This window comes from Epinephelus moara, chromosome 6 (genome assembly GCF_006386435.1).
Source record: "Epinephelus moara isolate mb chromosome 6, YSFRI_EMoa_1.0, whole genome shotgun sequence".
In the NCBI taxonomy this organism is placed as follows: domain Eukaryota; kingdom Metazoa; phylum Chordata; class Actinopteri; order Perciformes; family Serranidae; genus Epinephelus; species Epinephelus moara.
The window spans coordinates 34,696,730-34,718,261 of record NC_065511.1 but is presented as its reverse complement, the minus strand read 5'-3'; the positions used below and the strand labels follow the sequence as shown (position 1 = coordinate 34,718,261).

Sequence of the window (21,532 nt, the reverse complement as noted above, 5' to 3'; positions counted from 1 at the left end):
TTTCTGCACACTGGGTCCATAAACAGCTCTGGAATTGCATAAATTCAGTATGACTGGCAAGATGAGACTCTTGTGGATTCAGTGTAGTGGGGCAATCTTTAGAAACTTGACCTCACTGTGTGAAATGACCTATTGTGACCCCAAGGATCATCAGAGCCTCATGAAACTTTACAGGCACAAACTGGAGACATTGGGCATTCAGAAGATGTATGGCTTTCATAGGTATACGGAGAACAAGGGGGTTTCTCTGCAGTTACCAGAATAGAAGTGCTTCCCATCCAGTCGCTCAAAAGTGCAAGTCTTACAGAAATCTCCTCATGTCAAAAGATTTTGATGCCAAATCACAGCATGGATTTTTGTACACTGCTCCTCAAGGTCTTTTTGTCTTAATGTGGTATTTTAGAACAATTTTTGACCATTTTTTATCAATAGTCAAGTGGTAAAAAAAAAAAGCATAATATTTGTGCCAAATCTGTGTAACAATTGGTATCAACCCAAAAATTGCTGCAACAGCTTGAGACATAATTCAGCATGAAAACAACCACCATATATTTCCATCATAATGTTCTTAGCCGTTACACACTCTAAACTTTGAATAGGTACCTAACCAAAACACAATGTTTCTTACAGATTTATGACTAGACAAACTCTAATTAATCTTCAGGTTCCCAGTTTTCAGATGATGTATCACTTCTATGAGGCATGTATTGTAGACAAAAAAGGGTCTATGGTAGGGAGTGGAAGGGGTTAAAGACACTTGACCTGTATGTCTCTGAACTTTGTGATTTCCAGGAAGCCCGGTCGTCCCTCGGTGAGCAAGAACAGACGTTTCTGCGTCATTGCAATTTTACCGACACCATGGGAGGTCTTGACACACGACGACAACTTGTAGACACACTCGCTATTGTCAAGATGGTCTATGACCTCAGAGGGCAAGTTGACGTCTTGCGCCTCGGTCTCCGTCTCCTTCCAGACGGTGTAGAAGACTCTGAAGAGATCAGGGTCCACTTGCTTTGGCTGGCCTGTGACACAGAGAGAGACAGGTATGTAACCAGGTGCAAGCAGACATACAAACATACAAGACAAAGAGATGTTTCCACGCTGAGGGGGAAACGTGCAAATACAAGCTGGAAACATGTACATTGACCCACTTGCACAAACAGATTAGGTTAGTTCCACATTCAACCTCGAATATCTCAGAATAGTGTGTATCATTGTTCTTCATGTGTTACTAAATGACCGTCTGAATCTATAAAGTGCTGTGATCAAAACAGACTCCCAGACGACAATTACAAGCCATTCAGTCTCATGTTCAGTCCAGTCACGGTTCTGTTTTCATTCTATCTAGTCCTGCATGATTGCCTTATACGTCAGACAAAAGTCAAAACAAAGTCGGGGAAAATCAGGTGGAGAAAATGGCTTCAAAGACTTTGTGTGAAGCGCCATTAGCTCATGCCTTAAAGTCTGAATCTCTGTCAGGACCCTTGTCACTTTATATCCCCTCTCTTTCTTCCCCAAGGATACTTTGACATGCGGACTGGAGGAGCCGGGGACTGAACCGGCAAACTTCCGATAAGCGAACATCCCTCTGAGCCACAGTGGTCCCAAAAGCATTAGAAAGCTGATCATCCCTTGATCTGTTCTAGAACCAACTAACATTTAGGCTTAGTGTCCATATTGTGTTTTTAAATTGTTGCCAATGAGGAGAGAGTGTATGATGCCCCCTAGAGAGAAAAAGCTACACCTAGTATCTTGTTTCGGGGTCTTGTTCACAAGTGAGGGTAGAACGGTGTGTGAGATGGATCGGCCGTTTGGTGCGGCTTCTGCAGTGATGCGGGCGAAGTGTCGGACCGTCGTGATGAAGAGGGAGCTGAGCCAGAAGGCAAAACTTTCAATTTTCTGGTCCATCTACGTCCCAACCCTCACCTATGGTCATGAGCTCTGGGTAGTGACCCAATTAATGACATCACAGATACAAGCAGCCAAAATGAGTTTCCCCCATGGAGTGGCTGGGCTCAGCCTTAGAGATAGTGTGAGGAGCTCAGACATGTGGAGAGAGCTCGGAGTAGAGCCGCTGCTCCTTCACATCAATAGGGGTCAGTTGAGGTGGTTCGGGCAACTGATCAAGATGCCTCCTGGGCACCTCCCACTGGAGGTGTTTCAGGCACGTCCCACTGGTAGGAGGCCCCGGGGTAGACCCAGAACACACTGGAGGGATTACATATCTCATCTGGCTTGGGAACGCCTTGGGGTCCCCCAGGAGGAGCTGGAAAGCGTTGCTGGAGAGAGGGACGTCTGGGGTGTTTTGCTTGGCCTGCTGCCCCCGCAACCCGGCCCCAGATAAGTGGATAAAAATGGATGGATGAATTTAGTGACAGTTTCAGCAAATGTGACAAAGTAATTTTTTTAATAAAAGTTAACCAACTACAGCTTTAATGATTCCTTGGTTCCACAACACTGATTTTTCACCAAAACAGTGAGTGATCAAAGACCTTATAGTCCTCGTCAGGTGATTAAGAAAAGTGTAATACTCTGTATTTTCCAAATTGATTCCCTTCACTTCAGTTGGAGAGACATTTTACAGTCTGTGTGTGAGCTAAAGTGCATGTGCTGTACAGAGTGTACTTCACGCTTACAGAACACTAAAAGAGTTCAACAGATCATTTCACTGCTGATTGATTCCACCGTGTCGGCAACAAGTGATGTAATCGATTTAAAACTGTTTCATGTATTGCTGATGGAGAAAACAATTACTGTATAGTCACTTCTGTGTCCACCATCAAAGGATTCCAGAAAAATGGCCTAATGCCTTCAAGATTTACAGATCTTTCACCCTGGAATTAGATCCTCGCTTTTTAGCATTTTGCCTTGACTGATACTGCCAAATGCTAAATGTAAAATGCGGCGTCTGAGGTCTGTGTTTCTATACAAGTCATATATATTTTAAGTATCAAGAGATCTCTAAACCACACATATCATCCTGCCTGTCCTCACTTACCATCATCATTGAGAGCATCAAATAATCTGTGTATGGTTGCTACGTCCTTAACAATCCCACACTCCTGAACGCAACGCACAAACTCCTCCTGATGCAGATGCTTTCGGGGAAGCTCAAACTTCTTGACGTGGTCATCAGGCTGCACCGACAGCTTCTCATTCTCTGTCTTCACCTAACAGATGAGAAAAAAGACAAGATAACGTCCATCATTGCTACTTAATCACCACCAGAGGCAGACTTACACAATCAAACATATTGTCTGTCAAACTGAGGTTGCCCTCCAACCACCACTACAAGATTGGATTAAGGGCTGTATAAACTGACTGACCTTGAGGATTAGTCTCTTGAGTTCTGGTCGTCTGTCAGCTTGCTGCCTCTCGTCTTGATGCAGTGAGTCCACAAGCCATGAGACCAGCTGCGTGGGGAAGATGGCGGTATCTGTCTTGTAGAGGTTCTGGAAATCAATCAGGGCATCCAGCCGCCGCCAACACAGTGTGTTGATGAGACCACGCAAGTAGTAGAATCTGCAGAGGCAAGATTATTGTATTCAATCCTTCAGGCTCTGCAGTAACAAAGTTTTTCAACAACAGAGAGAGAAAATAAATGTTCATTATTTGTTCTTTAGTCCCTTCAGGATTTCACACTTCTTGTTCCACACATGTGCTCTGGGCTAACAATAAACCAGTGTCCAGTGCACTTTATCTCTTTGGATTTGGCGATCCATTTATTCTCAAAACAATATATACATGCTCACCAAAACACAGAAGGGCGACAGCACTGTCCATATGTAATCATTCTTCCATTCAGCACTTCAGTTTTTCCCACCAATACTTAAAGTTTTTCAACATGTTTCCACAACACGGTCAAAAACTGTTTCCTTCCTGTTCCACACCTGATTCTCATCACCTGGAGCATACCTATATGCCCTTCACATGAATGCTCCACCCTGTGTTCAGTTTAGGAACTGCATCTATTTTACATGTAGTGATCGTTATTTAAACATGAAACAAACCAAACACAAATAATGTTATTGCAGCTCCAACATGAATCATATGCCTCCAAGCGGTTCAGTTCCTTTAATTAATGCCACCATGCTTTTCTGACCGTTTCACATCGCAAAACAATGGCGTCAAGCTCACGCCTCTACGCTTCTAGAGACTTGCAACAAAATGGAGTCATGGAGGGGAGGAGGAAACGCTCCAAAGCGAGGCTTCAGGTACAAACACAAATGACAAAGTGCTTCTGTAATGTCTGTTCAATGATCATTTCAAGTAAAGGTGGAAACACCAGACATATGCTGAAACCACTGTCTACACAACATGGGCTTAAACTGCAGTAATGCCATGTATCTGACACTTTACACGTGAGTGCCACTGCTTCCAAACTGAACACATCATTCATTAACGCTGAACAAATACTCTCACATTTCATCCATTTTAGATGAAAGATTGTTGCTTCACAAAGAAAACTGATCAGGAATCAAAGATGAAGATCAACTAATAAGCAGAATGAATGATGCTTATGAATCCCCATTCCTACTGTGGCCAACACCTTTCAGCCATTCTCTGATTGTGTTTTGCGGTAGAAAAGTGTCAACCAATGCCTTGTGTTCCACCACAACGTTGGATGCGGACAGTTTACCCGCTTTGTGCAGAACATCAGGGACATGCATCGCACACCCCAGGGTGGGGGTTCTGTGTGAAGTCTGCATGTTCTCCCCGTGTCAGTGTGGATTTTGTCCGGGTACTCCGGCTTCCTCCCACAGTCCAAAGACATGCAGGTTATTATAGGCCTCTCGCCCAATGTCAGCTGGGATAGGCTCCAGCCCCCTGTGACCCCCAACATGATAAGCAATTACGGAAAATGACTGAATGATGCGATCGCGACGTTGCAGTAAAATGCTGCCTGCTTTACAATAATTGCTGACAGACCAACATTGTTAAGCTGTAAAACACTTGATTGTGCAAATTAAATCAAAGAAGATAGAAAAGACGGTCGTTCCTGAACAGATGTCAAGAGAAGCCTGAGGAGTAATAAAAGCAGAATACCTGGCCACCAGAGTAGAGTTCTCATTTTGGACAGAGAAGATGGCTTTGCCGAGCTGTTGGATCAGCTCACTGTAATAACTTTGGACAGAGTGGAAGGACAGAGAGGCTGGGAAATCTGGGAGCTTAAACACCTTTGCCGGCTTAGGAGGAGTTCTCAGCGCTGGGAGACAAAGAGGAAGGGAGCAAATGGAAAGAGAGGAAATGTGGGGAGGAGGCAAGGGGAAGAAAGGGAGAGAAACATTTAATCTTCCTTTCCAGCTACTTTGTCTATATGTTGACAATTTGTGCCCCCGTCAGTCTCACCAGGGTCAGACATGATGATCCTGGTGAGCAGTGTGTTTCTTTGGAAGCTGATAGTTTGGTCGAGGTTAGGTAGGCTCATCCCCAGTCTTTTACTCAGCTTGCTCTCTGTAATAGAGCTCTGTCTCCGGGCTTGGATCTCCTGCATGGTGGGTCTGCGTGGGATCTCAACCATAGCCTTCATCCTAGACGACATGTGATAAAAACAAAGCAAGGGTACTTTTATCTTTTTTTGTTTGGTACCTCGCCACAGCAGTGGACTCCAAAATGTTAGTGTTAGTGTTCAAGGCTATAGGTTGAGGTCTGGATTTTACCTGTGCATCTCAGAGCGAGTGCTGAGTGTCTTTCGAGCAAAGTTGTCCATTTTCCTGTTGAGACGATCCTTGAGGAAGAAATGGAAGATGTGCGTCTCCAGCACCTGCAACGTAACCATGTTAATTTGGAGATGAGCACCAGGCCAGCATCCCAAGTGTGCTGAGAGGTGTCAGCTCATTTGTTACCCATTCAAGTTAAAGTAACAGAAATATCACTTGTTTAATTACACCTTATTTGCACAGGACTTATATTACCTGCGGACCTCTGTTAATTTGTAATAATTGTGGAGGAGTCTGTGATCTTCATCCCGTGCGAATCTGTCATGTCCGTAATTTGTCAAGTAAAATTTCCATTGCAAATTACCTACAATATTTCACCAAAAATAGAGGTCGTGATAATATTAGTCCCGTAAGAAGTGGCATCGCTGTGATTTGGGGTCATATTTAGGGGTAAGGTTTTCTCTGTGACATGTTGCAAAAGGGTGTCATGCAGGAAGCAAAATACGAACATATTTTCTCTTATTTTTGTTCGTATCCACAATCTGTTCTTATTTCGTTCGTGCCCACTGATTTCTAGATTTCACAAGTGTTTTGTTGTTTATGCTTTTCTGAGGTTTGAGAAAGTTTTACATGTAGGCGTGAGCACTCTTACAAAGATAAGAGAAAAACATCTCGTTTGAACAGTCCACAAATTGTTGCCCATCACAAAGAAACACAAGTTTTAAGTTTGAGAAACATAAAAAAAATGCATGAATTTCATATCATCAAATTTAGATTAGATTTAGTTTTAGAGCAACTATAATAATTGGATTATTAAATTAATTATGCCATACTTAAGTTTCCATGCCTCCCTCTGCGGACTAGTGGTAGAATGTAACGCACATTCACTCAAGTACAATCTGAAGTACTTTTACTTTACTTGAGTATTTTAATCTCGTGCGTTTTTCTACTTACTTTTTTTACTTCTAGATACTTTCCATGCAAAAACATTTCATGGTTCCAGCTTCTCAAATATAAAGACTTGATGCTTTTCCTTTTTAATTTTAATTATTTTGATCGAATAATTTGACTGATTGGATTGATTTGGACCCAGGGTGTGGGAGCCCTTCTGTGCAGAGTTTGCATGTTCTCCCTGTGTCAGCATGGGTTTCCTCCAGGTGCTCCGGCTTCCTCCCACAGTCCAAAGACATGCAGGTTAACTGGTGACTCTAAATTGCCTGTAGGTGTGAATGTGAGTGTGAATGGTTGTCTGTCTCTATGTGTCAGCCCTGTGATAGTCTGGTGACCTGTCCAGGATGTACCCTGCCTCTCACCCAATGTCAGCAGTTACAGAAAATGAATGAATGATTACTTTTACTTGTAAAATAATACTAATACTATTAATACTAATAATAATAATACATCTTCCTGATTGTACTTACATAATTTTAGTGTGGAGTGGTATTAATACTTTTATTAATCAAGAAGGGGGGTGCTGGTACACGAGGTCCCCTGGTAACACTGCTCCTGTGCAAACAGGGTTTAAGATAGCACTTACCTTTTTGTAAAACAGCTGTTCAGCTGGCTCTCTGGTTTTCAGGAACTCTCCACTGTTAAACACTCGATGTTCATAGTTCAGATGACTGCTAACATCCCTGTTATATGCACACATGTATACATTAACAAAATATTTATTTAGGGGAGCTATCCTGGTAGATCTCAGTACACTTACAACACACACACAACCTGAATATGTTGACCATCAGTTCCAGTGTGATCCTCTGGATGTCGTGGTTGAGGTTGTGTTGCCATGCTCTCCTCTGAGCCCGCTGCTCACTGATGTCAGTGCAGCTTGCATGGCTGCACTGACACAGGTCAAAATGAATCTGAAGGGACTGACACCTGCAAAGACACACTCAAACTTTACAAATATTTTCATATCTTATTTGTACTTCTGTATAGTATTAGTAGCAATGATCAGTAGTCGTATCATTCTTCGCATTACAGTGAGTGATCAGTAGTCGTATCATTCTTCGCATTACAGTGAGCACCTCTGTGTGAAGCAGTCTGCAGCAGCCAGAGGAATCTCTGGTAGGTCGAGAGTCTCAGAATAAGAAGTGGAGACACTTCCTTTATCAATGTTGATGAGGATCAGATCATCTGTTTCCTGGATGGGGAAAGATCAAGACTAAAATAAATGTCTTTATCTCTTTGTCGTGCATTAACTGATATGCTTTTAATGGAATGGGGCGACTGAGGCTCAGGAGATAAAGCGGGTCATCTTTTAATCACAAGGCTGGCAGCTCCTCCTGCATGTCAAAGCAGGACACTGAACCCTTGCATTGAACCTTGCATGGCGGCTCTACCAACATTTCCATTGGTGTATCAGTGTGTGTGTGTGTGTGTGTGTGTGCATGAGAGGATTGTTGTTAAGCACTTTGTCTGCTAAGTTAGGAAAGAAAGGTGCTGAGTCCATTTAAACAAATACATGACAATACTAACAAATGTTTTGTGATCTAGAAAGATTTAGTGAGCAACAAGAAGTAAGAGTCAAATGTAATGTGATTAAAACATGTGGAAACAGTTTTAACCTACTGTAGATATTTTTTTGTTCTAATTCTTTATTTATTAATGACACAAATTTCCCTCTATTAGCAGTTTTAACTAATTGGTTAGGGGTACTCACAGCAGCAACCTCTTCAAAATGGCTGAGATGGCAGCCCATGAGGAAGGCAGTGGGAGCCATGAGAAAGTCCAGCATGCCTCTGGCCAGGACAGGAACATATGGCTGCTGCCACGACAGAGGCTGGCAGAAAGATCAGGGAGGCATGGATGAAAAAAATTATAGAGCGAAAGATTAAACGATGGACCGTGTGATGATTTGGGAGAATTCAAACCCTTTCAATGTGGCAGATACATCATCAGATTGGGGGTGGGCGACATGGTGTCACAGCACAGTAGAACAGTGCATCACCACTCCAGAGTCTGATAAATCTTTCTGCAGGTCTTTTGCAGTGAACAGGAGTTTTGATTTGCCTTTTAACAATCCTACAAGCAGCTCTCTCTTACTTAACTATTAACCAAGATCAAATCTAACACTACTATGCATTTTGCAGATACGCAGACAGATTTTAAACTGACCTTCATATAAAGCAAGAAGCTCTCTGCCACCAGCGTGAGTCTGGCCCAGTCAGCAGAAAATAACACCACCCGCTGCTCCTGCAGGAGACAAGACAGCACCTGCAGAGACAGGGACAGAAAAGGGGACAAACAGTAAAGAGACAAGAGTTAATGTGAGCCTCCTCCTGTTTCACTAACATCCCCACAACAGGTGTGTATAGTACCTGTAGTAGTTGCTGTGGTCTGAAGCAGAAGAAAGGCAGATGGAGGTCTAAATCTATAGCTGGGTGGTCTTTGTCTTGTCTGGACGGTAGTACAATGGTCAGCGGACGCAGGGTAAACATCTGCCAAACATACACAGCATTACAGTTAAGTGTTCTTTTATCTTCTGGCTGGCTGCGTCACATTCAAAGGATGGGCTGAAAATCAATATATGTACACACACACTATTATGCTTCTTCTACCATGAATGTAAACATTTTTATGACGACAGTAAACACACTCCACACACCAAATGTAGTTGTCCAGGAGGGGGGACAGGCACCAGCGCCAGGTTGGCTGCAAACTCCTTCACTCTCTCCTCCATGTCGGATAAACGACAAGTTCTCAGCTGGATTAACAGACTAACAAATAACAGGGAGAAACACACAGAGATATATGAGGGTTGGAAGCAACAACAATTCACTGATAAAAATGGAGGAGATGAAAATACATGTGAATTGAATAATAGAGGGGTAAACTGGATGCGACATGAAAAACACAGTGAAAAATTATCAGTGGATGTGATTAATTTGTCTACTGTGCATCATTCATAACACCCAACTGACATTTATAGTTTTGTTTTTGTTACTTCTGCCCAAAACGGCAATCATAAAAAAACACTAACTGCTATTGAGTTTTTGCCTCTCAAATGGGAAACGTTGCCAAATTTCGACCAGCTATGTGTCACCACAGAGCGTGCAGATGAATGGTGTTTGGCTTCTCTCCGTGTTGCCAGTGCCTGAAGCTTCCCGCTCATCACTTGGCGGGGGTCTGCTCATGTGCGGGGCTGCCGGGGCTCCGGGACAGGTGGGTGTTGTGAATGATTGCAGACACATTAATCACATCACTTGATAATTCATCTCTCTCTTTTTCATTTCACATCCATTTTTTTTACCTCTTAAGTAACATTACAAGTGGTTAATTTGCAGCTCACAGCAACTTCATTCAATATACTCTCAGTTAGCATCCATTAGCTTGGAAGGCTAACTTGGCTTGTTCCCACCAAACCCTGTTCACAAATCTGGCAGGTCAATAAAGCGTTGCGTGATGTTAAAAACGATTAAACAAAAAGTGGAATATTCATATTTAAACAGCCAAATCTGATTCAACTGGCAAAATGATGAGTCGGGTAAATTCCTTATAAGTGGCTAGGCAGTTTGGTTTAGTAAATGGTTTCTTACCATGACAGACAGTCTTTGAGTGCAGTGAAGTAAGGATACTTGGATATGACACAGAAACCATAGGCAGAGAAAAGTTTAGAGAACTTAAAGGACCCAGGTCCATTCTGGAGGAAAGACGTCTCTTCCTGTAAAAACACAGGAAACAGTGAACGCCGAATCCCTTTCATTATTATATATTACATTATTATCATTCATTGACATGCTAACTGGTGAAGTTGCCAGCGATTAAGGGCCACTTTATCTAAAATTAGTTTTTATCCACATTAAGTTAAAGATCTGGAGCTTCATTTATAACCACTGCGTACGCACAAAAAAGGGCTTGAAATGTGCATGTGCCACTTTGTAAGCTTAAACTGGGATTTATAAAGAAAAACTTGACGTGGAAATGTAAGTAAACGCATACACACATTTTGGAGACAGGAGAAAATTGATGACACAGATGGTGATTGTGGAAATTGGACAAGAGGAATCATTATATGTGTAAAGATCTCTCACACATTTAAATTCACCTCCTATCACATGTTGATTGTAGATCCACTTCACAAACATTCAAGTGCAGCAGTGTTATTTGTGTTTGTGCCAGTGAGCAAGAACTTTTCCATAAGCGCCTTTTGATTGCAAAAGATCTGTCCCCTTAAATCTTAAATCCTGCTCAGTAGTTCATTAGTGCTGTCTAATTATCACATCCCCACTACCGGGGCACAGAGGAGAGGGTGCACAGCTGAATGATGCCAGGCTGTGGCAGATGACAGGATTCAGGAAAATCTGTCTTTCCTTTACCCGATAGTAAGCGTGAATATACTGAGTCATTTTCACCTCGCCCTCGTTAACCAGGCTAACTGATGAAAATAACGTTGTCGGTTGTATAAATCTGAGATAACATCAAAAACAGCATTAAATAATTGCAGTACACTGCGTCAACAGTTTTCAATTATCCTTACCAATACTGTGCATATATCACCAAGCAAGATTTAAGTTTTCAGATCATTTTTGTGTGTAAAATGGCTGCAGGAATCATTAGTGTGCTGTCAGAGTCACTGTGGCACTCCACCTCTCACCTGGCACATCTTCACCTGCATATATGGATAATGTAAATTAGAAAAGACGTCAGGGTGGAATTCTTTTTTTTTTTTCTTTTGGCATCCACTTTAAAAGAAAATCGAAGTCAGGTAGTGTCCTGTATGATGAACTGACTGCATTAAAAGGAGCAGCAACATGTTCTTCTTTAGTTTGTAACCCAGCTGCCCACCAAACAACAGGCTATGTGCTTTCTAACCTCCAGCTCACCAACAAGCACCTCAATTTCTGCATCAGGAATATTCGTCTTCTTGGTTTTCATGTCTATGCATGTGCTTTGCATTGACCATTTATGGCTGCATGTGGGCAGCAGAGGGCGCAACATGAGGCTGGTCCCCGTGCAGACAATTTAAAGTTGATTTGGGATTTACAAAAGGAAATAGCGTACTGGCAAGTGTACACACAGTTTCAGAAATCTGAATATTTTTTGGCGTATATACATTTCCTCATTTGTACGTAGGCAAACATTTAGTGTGGATTCGCCGCACAGTTTTATACATGAGGCCCCTGGTTGTAGCAGAAAAACACAGTTGGGATTTAGTTTAATTGCTGTGTATGAAGTATTACTTGTAGCACTGTTTACCAGTATCGGTCGATAACATTGCAGTACTACTCCATGGGTCTTGTTGCCAAAGACATCAGTGAAAACCAGGAAGTGGAATTGCTCCTCTTTCTCTTCATTGGTTACTTGGAGCCCACCTGGTAAAAAGACAAAAATATTAAGACACATTAACACAAAGGTATGATTATGCTGCTATGACAAGATGTCAGTTTTGCACTGTGTGGCTGAACCATGTAAAAAAAAAAAAGAATCTCTCAATCTTTGAGCCAAATTTGTGTGAGCGTGTGCGTGCCAGGAAACGTTAAATACCTGGGAAGCAGAGTTGAGGTAACGCCATGAGATCGACGTCTTTAGGAACACTGACATCTTCAGTTCCTCCTCTCCCCCCTGCTAAAATGATACAAAACTAAATTACACAAATCAGTAACCTTGTGGGAGACAACATGTTTGTGGCTCCGCAGAGGTTTTGTATTTGAGACCTGCTGGGTGGCAGCTATGTGTGGACAGAAGTACCAGACCAGACAAGCAGGTACCACACCTGGGCTGGGAGTCGCTGCAGCTGAAGGAGGTTGTTCCCTTTTCTTCCTGAGAAAGGAGCGCCGCCTCTTCCCATGTGACCTCCCTGTTTCACTCTCACATTGCGGTCTGGTAACAAAGGGAGGCGCCAGGACATGCAGTACCTCCGGCTCCAACAGGAGGTGCTCTGGAGTTTCATTGTTGTTTATGGCCTTAGTGGGAGACAGACAGGCAGGGATGGATCAGAGGGGACAAATTTTCTTATCATAAGTAGTACAGTGCAAATCTCTCCTTATGCCTAACATCTAAAGGGGTCAGTTGAGGTGGTTCAGGCATCTGATCAGGATGCCTTCTGGGCACCTCCCACTGGAGGTGTTTCGGGCATGTCCCACTGGTAGGAGGCCCCGGGGTAGACCCAGAACATGCTGGAGGGATTACATATTTCATCTGGCCTGGGAACACCTTGGGGTCCCCCAGGACCGCGGGGGCAGCAGGCCGGGCAAAGTACCCCAGACGTCCCTCTCCCCAGCAACACTTTCCAGCTCCTCCTGGGGGACCCCGAGGTGTTCCCAGGCCAGATGAGATATGTAATCCCTCCAGCATGTTCTGGGTCTGCCCCGGGGCCTCCTACCAGTGGGATGTGCCCGGAACACCTCCAGCGGGAGGCGCCCAGGAAGCATCCTGATCAGATGCCCGAACCACCTCAACCGACCCCTTTCGACGCGAAGGAGCAGCGGCTCTACTCCGAGCTCCCTCCGGATGTCCAAGCTCCTCACCCTATCTCTAAGGCTGAGAAAACTCATTTCCGCCGTTTGTATCCACGATCTCATTCTTTCGGTCACTACCCAGAGCTCATGACTATAGGTGAGGGTTGGAACGTAGATGGACCTGTAGTCGAAAGCTTCCAAGTGATCATGGTAGAACTATCTGTGCCCTGGGAGGAGCGCATGGACGAAGCCCAAGAGCAAAAACGTGCCAAGTACCAGGAGCAGACAGAACGGTGCCGGAGGCAGGGCTGGAACACCCACTGTGAGTCTATTGAGGTGGGATGGCGTGGCTTTGCAGGCTGGTTAGTCTGCTGAACTGGGGATAGTGGAGCTGGCTAAGAAGAGGGCCATCAAAACGATCATCAACGCTGCAGAATCAGCCACTAGATGGCTGAAAAGGAAGGCCCCATGGTCAACTGCTGCTGCCTCCTGCTGGGTCGCCTGGGTGACGGTGTCTGATGTTTGAAAAGACCCAAAACACCTGATGACCCCAGAATACATCACTGGCAATGCTTAAATAATCCATAGGATGTATTCTTTAAGCTAAGTTTGGACTTTTGGGCATTTCAATCAGCCATTGGCAGGCAGTTTAAAGTTCGCACTGATGCTGCTGTCTTGGCTAAATCTCCTCTGAAAAACTAAAATTAAAACTAAAGTAAACCTCATGATATTAGAAAGGTCAAAACACCAAAATGAGATGAGGCTGCAAACACAAGTTATTCAGTCTATGATGTCTATACAGCTACAGTTATCAGTTTACAGTACATCCGTCAGACACGTGTGTGTCAGGGTGCATTTGGATGCACATACCTGGGAGACCTCCCTGAGTTTGTCGCTTGATGCTCCCACCACCACACAGGCTTCCAGCAGAGCAGGAGGCAGATGGTCCGTCATCGCTGACACCAGTTAGACCAGCAGAACTGGGCCGACTCTGACCTGCTGGATCACAACCACTGAAACAAAGACAAGTCAGAGAGAGGAGCCAAGGAAAGGTTTACATACAGAGATACAGATAACAGAAAATGGCTTGTGTGTAATAAGGCAGACGTTGCGACAGCTCTGTCATCTTCACCGATGAGAACATCTATCAGCTGGATTAAGTCACAGCACATGACACACATTATCACTGCTGCTGTTCTCATCAACAACAACTTCTAAAGACCCAGTCAGACACTTTTTTCTATCACAGGATTATTCCAAGACTCAGGGTGTACAAATGGCATCTCTGAAAGTTTACCCCTCCTCCATCTCCTCCTCCTTCTAATGGCATTTGCAAGAATCCTGTGTCTGAACAAAAACAAATAAATCAACCAACCAATGATCAAATATGAATCAAGACTCTGTTACTGCATTGCTTATTTCTCATACATACGCTTACTCAACATAATTTTGTGTACTATTTAGGTGTAAAATGAGAAAGTTGGCTCTGGCTGAGGTGACGTACTGGGTTTTGGGTCGACTTTTTCCAACATGGCGGCTGGGTCAAAAACTCTGGGTGCGCTCCGAATCGCATAGTTTTTCTTTTTACTTTTTTTGCAGCTGCCCTTAAAAATTATGTACTGTTGCATGCAGTATGCACACAGTCGGGATGTACAACTTTCTGATTAAATTACACCCTCAAATTTTACCCTCTTACTTTTATATCCGTTACTATGGAGATATAACAAACACTACGTACAGAGGTCAATCCGTAGAGCTCTGCTGTCGTTACTATGCAATCTATGTAGTTTAACTTTAGAATTGTAACTGCACAGATTGTAGATTTGTGACAGTGAAAGTAAATCTGCATTTCTATAGTATATAGTTTTGTTCTATTACTGTTTACAATATTCATGATTATTTTCATCACTTAAACAATCAATATTCCTATTATTACCATTCTACTGGTCATCAGGGACTTAAATGCGCTGTCATCCATCACTGCGTCTTCTGACAACTGTCAAACAGCTGTCAATGAGCTGTTGTGGCTCAGTCGATGTGACATATCGTCGGCTGTGCAGAGGACTGTGGGTCAGAATAACCAGTAAAGCATGCTGGCTTTCATACTGCAAAATCAGACCGGATGTACTAGGAACATCCTGGTATTTTTGGCATACTGCATTTGACATACTACGTATTGGGACATACTAAATCTTCTTTATAGCATGGTGGTATGGGTATTGGGATGCACAGATTCTCTCTACCTGGCCGCCATGTTGGAAACAGTCCAGACAAAACCAAGCACCACCCACCTTGACTCATATTTGATCAGTTAGCTGGTTTTCTTTAGCGTGAAACAGAGCCAAGTGGAGGTGGAGAAGTCTACTGTTCTTTCAGACCACTTGAATTACAATATGCTGAAATGTTTTTTATGGGACTTTTGCCCAATTGCGGCAAAATTAAACTGCCTACCCCAGCTTTAATATGATTATGACATTTTATGAAAATCTACTAGAAACACTCAACAGCAAAGTGCTTTATAGAAAAAAAGGTTTAAGATTTAATTCACAATCCAGAGATTTACTTTGTCTGCAACTGAATCATAAATTTGGCATTCATTTCCCAATAAACACTGTCAAAAATGCATTATCACTGCTATGTTCTGAGGGCAAACAATGACATGGTTTTAAAGCAAATCCCATAATGGTCAGTGTTACAGGCAGCTAGACTGGGCAGTGCATTTATATCAACTTTACAGCAGTACAATGTCTGCATTTATCTGTCTAATACACTGTGATATTGATTAGTGCTGTAATCTGTCTCAAACAATATGTTGCTTATCAGCTTTTAGTTTGTGGTCCATGAAGTTCAAAGGAACTTGTAAACAACTCAGGAACAAAAACTGAAGCAAGCTGATTCAAGCCATGTGGTGGCAACACATGACACAGGATTTAGTTCATTATTCAGTTAGTATTTTTCACTGCACATCCACATAATGTGATAATAATTCTGCTTCTCATCTTTGCTGTTCTCTTTCCATCTGTGGTCTTCCTTTTTATTTTACAACTGAATCACCACAGTGAGGAGCAAATTATCCGAGATCACATTTTGCCCGTTTCTTGGTCTAGTCTCTTCTTGGAAAATTAGGCTCATGTGTGCAGAGGAGGATGGACATGTACGCACAAAAACACAGAGCAAATAACTTGCAACTGGGCCCCACAGTAAATGGGCTGCACGGATTAAATGTTAACATCAAGTTCACCTCGGGGTGCAAGGACATTTAACACTTTCCTTAAAAGAATGTCCTTTTTTGAGGTACAACAAATGTTGTAATTTAAAGTTCTCTCATTATTTTACCGTTAAAGGTTGTTTGACTGTTGCAACAGTGTAGCGCTCTTCACTTGTTTGAACTTAAATGATATCTAATCCTCAGCATCAAGAATGTCCGGCATAACTGAACTAATAACCCATTAAAGGAGCATCTCACATGACCTGCTGCTGCCCCTATTGGTCCAAGGATGTGACATGATCATAATCACATACAGTATGATCATATGATCCTTGACAAGCAGAGCACATTCCACATCAAACCGTAGCAAAACAATAAAAGTGTCACAGCTTCTGATACGACACAAACAAGCTGACATTTCTATCTACAAAAATATGTTAAAGCTTGAATACCTGAAACTGCTGGGGACTTTTAAAATAGTAACTCACCTTTAAAATCCATTTAAAAATTGCAATATGTCTTCATCTGTCCTATTTAACCAATGTTCAGACCAATATAATAAATGTTTTGGGACCATTTAGTAGTTCTGGTCATTTAGCCTTTTGGTTCCTGTTTAGCGTTTTGTAGGTTGTAACTGTTACTATATAATACAGGCACATTTTTTCCACAAAATTTAGACATTTAGATGTTAGTAAACATTTATTATAATACTATCTCTGCTTAGAGTCTGAGCCCCTATTATAAAGATTCAGATAATTCATCAGGATGTCCCACATCACATCCCCACTTGTCTCATGATTTGTACTTGAGCTAAACTAAATCGTCCAGACCTAAAGTTATGGATGCATTACTGAATGGGTCAATCAGGTATAGGCCTAGGGACCCAAAGTGTCAGGAGCCCCACTGGCCTCCATCTCCAAAACATGCATCGACCAGGAAGAGACTCAAAAAGACCAAAAAAAACCCCACAAAAATACTTCAAGAGAAACATATTGACCTTTAAAGAGACACAAAACAATTATAAAGAGACATAAAATGACTACAAAGAGACACAAATCTACCTCAAAAGAGACTTTTAACAGACAAAACAACAACAAAGACATGCAAAGGACTTACAAGAGACACACAAGGACCAAGGAGACACAAATATACCTCAAAGAGACACAAATGACTTCAAAGAGACACAACATGACCACAAAGACAAAGGGACTACAAAGAGACACAAAATGAACAAAACAGACAAAAACATACCTCAAAGAGACAGAAACTGACCTTTAAAGAGATACAAAATGACCACAAAGACATGTATATAAACTACAAATAGACACAAAACGACTACAAAGAGACACAAAATGACCACAAAGATATGCAAAGGAACTACAAAGAGACACAAAACAACTACAAAGAGACACAAAATGACTACAGGGAGATGTAAAGGAACTACAAAGTGACACAAAACTACCAAAAAAGAGACTTTTAACAGACAAAACAACAACAAAGACATGCAAAGGACTTACAAGAGACACACAAGGACCAAGGAGACACAAATATACCTCAAAGAGACACAGATGACTTCAAAGAGAGACAACATGACCACAAAGGCAAAGGAACTACAAAGAGACACAAAATGAACAAAATGGACACAAATATACCTCAAAGAAACAAAAATAACTTCAAAAGAGACAAAAAACAACTACAAAGAGACACAAAACAACCAAAAAAGACACAAATATACCCATAAGGGTCACAAAGTTACTTCAAGGAGACAAAACAACCTGAGGAACACACAAAGATACCACAAGGAGACAAAAAACTGACTAAAAGATGCTGACAAGTACATTGAAATGAATAAACAGCCTGTGTCTTGCTCCAATGTAGGACAGGTGGTGGGGCCTTTTGCATGTCTGTGCCCAGGGCCCCATCGTCTCATTATCCACCCGTGCCTGAGGGGGTCATGCATGCAATGGGACTAAAAGTCTGCACAGTCTGAATCAAATGTGCCCTTAAATCACAGGTTAACTAGTGTGACAAGACAGAACTGGAGCGGAGAGAACTAACACAGAGAAGCATGAGAAGGGTCACTGTCATTCCTGCACAAGCTGGCAAACACAAACATGATCTAAAAACAAAAACATCTGACTGGTGAAATCAATTAGGTGGAAATTAAAAGTAGAGCAAAGCAAAAATGTCTCTAACTTAAACTCATTGCTTTGATTTCAGTTTGACTCTAGTTGTTTAAATATCTCCAGCACAGCTACATGACTTCAACAATCAAATGTAGGTCATCTCACCTGATGAGGAAATACTGACTGGCATGTGTCAAGCTAACACCACTGTCACACCCTGTTTGTATTATGTGACAACATATCAATTTGAAGCCACATTTCTGCCTCCATGACATAAAGTAAAAAACAAAACTGCAGCAGCAGAGTTTTCCAAACTGCAGAGAGGACTTCAGCTGACACAGTTTTATTGCGACATGTGATGGTGAGTCACAAGCTGCACAGGTGAGAGGATGCTTCCAATCAGTCTCTGAGACTCGACTTGTCAACGTCACGCTGTTGAACCTTTAAACTGTTAAAAGTTCTCTTACCTCCTCACAGGCTACCGTGCGGCTCCTCAGTCATCCCCCCGTCACTGTCATGAAGGCAGCCCGGACTAAAGTCTCTCCAACTGCGCAGCAAACTCCGGCACGACTAAATAATGGCACGAGCTCGTCCCGGTTTCCATGTTTACCGCCTGTCACTCTGCTTCCTGTTTCTCTGCGTGGAAGTACAAACATGCGCATTGATGGTTTGAGGAAGCACTGCAGTTTCATACAAAGCATGTAAGTCACTGAAGTATGAAGTGCCTTTTATGTTTTGTCACAATTTGGCTCTAATATAAATGTATGAAGCATCAGTTACAACCCTGTGAAAACTTAACAAGCTGGAATATTAAAGGTCCAGTGTGGATTTACTTCTGATGGTGGCTTTGCACTTATTTTGCCACCAGTTTGTTTCTTGAAGTTCTTTTCACTAAGTGGAAGATAATCATTCGTTCATACATTTGTTCACTTGCCGTTACCACTAATCCTCTCAGGGGTCGCATGGGACATTTGCATTTCATGGGTAACACCCTCTAAATACTATATAAGGACATGTGTTGTGCTGTGTGCAGATGCTCAAGAATTGAAGAGGTGCCACCAATAAAACTCTGTAAGCATATCAGTTAATGCACAACAAAGAGATAAAGACATTTATTTTAGTCTTGCTCTTCCCCCATCCAGGAAACAGATGATCTGATCCTCATCAACATTGATAAAGGAAGTGTCTCCACTTCTTATTCTGAGACTCTCGACCTACCAGAGATTCCTCCAGCTGCTGCAGACTGCTTCACACAGAGGTGCTCACTGTAATGCGAAGAATGATACGACTACTGATCATTGCTACTAATACAGATTTACAAATAAAATAGCGGCATATGGATTTGGACTTTTTTTTGCAGGTGGGTGTCAGTCCCTTCAGATCCATTTTGACCTGTGTCAGTGCAGCCATGCAAGCTGCTCAAAGGAGAGCATGGCAACACAACCTCAATCACGACATCCAGAGGATCACACTGGAACTGATGGTCAGCATATTCAGGTTGTGTGTGTGTGTGTGTGTGTGTGTGTTGTAAGTGTACTGAGATCTACCAGGATGGCTCCCCTAAATAAATATTTTGTTAATGTATACATGTGTGCATATAACAGGGATGTTAGCAGTCATCTGAACTATGAACATCGAGTGTTTAACAGTGGAGAGTTCCTGAAAACCAGAGAGCCAGCTGAACAGCTGTTTTACAAAAAGGTAAGTGCTATCTTAAACCCTGTTTGCACAGGAGCAGTGTTACCAGGGGACCTCATGTACCAGCACGAGCACTGACATTAGCCCCTGTAAACGATGCACACAGTCATTGTGAACTCCACTCCACAAAACACAGCACTACTAGTGGTGATGTACAGTGTTAACCTTCTTTTCTTTTAAATGCAGGTTAAACAAACAGAACGATTCTGCCACACATTGGGCCTCATGCAGCAACAATCTCTCTTATATTTTCCCCTCATTTTCTGTTAAGAGAAAACTCTTAACTCTAGATGCAACAAACCTTTTTAACCATCCAAATCTGCTCTTCTGCTGAATGATGAATCCCACTTGATCATAAATAACCCATTAGGTAACACCACATAAACGCTATATAAGCACATGTGTTGTGCTGTGTGCAGATACTCAAGAATTGAAGAGGTGCCACCAAAGAAGTCTGTAAAAAAAACTTCTGCAATAGATAAACTGACTTACTATCACTGTAAATAAACTTAGAAAAAATAGCAATGACAAAACAAGTGTGAAGCCCTAAATGTCATGTCAGCAGCAGTGGTAGAGGAGATGTTCAGATTCTTTACTTAAGTATAAGAATTAATACCACTCTGTAAAAATACTCAGTTACAAATCATTTGTTTTGGAGAAGAAGAGACCACTGTGGATGATTCGACCCCAGAAGAACTTCCTGAACAACATACACTGAAGGAATTTTACCCCAAAGTTAAACGAGAAATTTCAGCTGGTTGCAATCTGCAGTCCTCACTGTTAGATGCCACTAAATCCTTCACATTAATCCTTTAAATTAAATTATTTAAATTAGAATAAAAGGCATTAGCAGCAGTACGCTTTATATTAAAACACAGGGATTTAATATGTCTAATAAAAATTATTGGAGCAAATGTGATATTTACTTATTGACTGTCACATAAAAATGATGTCACCTGATAAAAACATACATTTACATCTTAATAATCTGATGTAATGTCCATCTTAAGGAGCCACCTGACTGCAGCCTCAAAATAACTGTGTAAATAAGATATAAATTCTTTATCATTGTGGATGTACTTTTACATCGTTTAATCCTGTTGTAATAACCCACAGTGGCCTGAAGATGGCAGTAGTTCACTAATTGAGGATTAAATATAGTCCCCAGTTTTTAAATAAAAAATACAAAATAATAAAAAAACATTGGACAGAAATCACAGAAGATAAAATAACCAACCAAATAATTTAACAAATATTACTTATTTTTTTCATATTGCTAAAACAGTAGTTTATATTTTATAACATCAACTGAGTCTCATTATGAGTTTGCAGAAAGGATTATTTTTCTAGTAATAAAGGGACAGCTCACCTCAACATCAAACATACATATTTTTACTTTTACCTGCAGTCCTATTCAGTATTCAGTGTTTTGGTGTG

At 41.9% G+C, this 21,532-nt stretch overlaps 1 protein-coding gene across 1 annotated transcript in view; it reads right to left on the bottom strand.

The window, feature by feature from the left end:
* Positions 1–19,001, bottom strand: part of LOC126391943 (DENN domain-containing protein 3-like) — a 32,085-nt gene extending 13,084 nt beyond the window's left edge. Inside the window, exons 1-19 of the mRNA XM_050046979.1 lie at positions 18,865–19,001; positions 13,934–14,076; positions 12,379–12,568; positions 12,150–12,230; positions 11,862–11,977; positions 10,202–10,326; positions 9,271–9,382; positions 8,984–9,103; positions 8,781–8,879; positions 8,326–8,445; positions 7,691–7,806; positions 7,386–7,541; positions 7,198–7,294; positions 5,661–5,764; positions 5,350–5,531; positions 5,047–5,206; positions 3,327–3,522; positions 2,999–3,170; positions 763–1,022 (exon numbers count right to left, since the gene is read on the bottom strand). Of these exons, the coding sequence (XP_049902936.1) occupies positions 763–1,022; positions 2,999–3,170; positions 3,327–3,522; positions 5,047–5,206; positions 5,350–5,531; positions 5,661–5,764; positions 7,198–7,294; positions 7,386–7,541; positions 7,691–7,806; positions 8,326–8,445; positions 8,781–8,879; positions 8,984–9,103; positions 9,271–9,382; positions 10,202–10,326; positions 11,862–11,977; positions 12,150–12,230; positions 12,379–12,568; positions 13,934–14,017 (2,490 nt within the window). The 5' untranslated portion in view covers positions 14,018–14,076; positions 18,865–19,001. The remainder of the gene's footprint in view (positions 1–762; positions 1,023–2,998; positions 3,171–3,326; positions 3,523–5,046; positions 5,207–5,349; positions 5,532–5,660; positions 5,765–7,197; positions 7,295–7,385; positions 7,542–7,690; positions 7,807–8,325; positions 8,446–8,780; positions 8,880–8,983; positions 9,104–9,270; positions 9,383–10,201; positions 10,327–11,861; positions 11,978–12,149; positions 12,231–12,378; positions 12,569–13,933; positions 14,077–18,864) is intronic.
* Between the last annotated feature and the right edge of the window lie 2,531 nt (positions 19,002–21,532).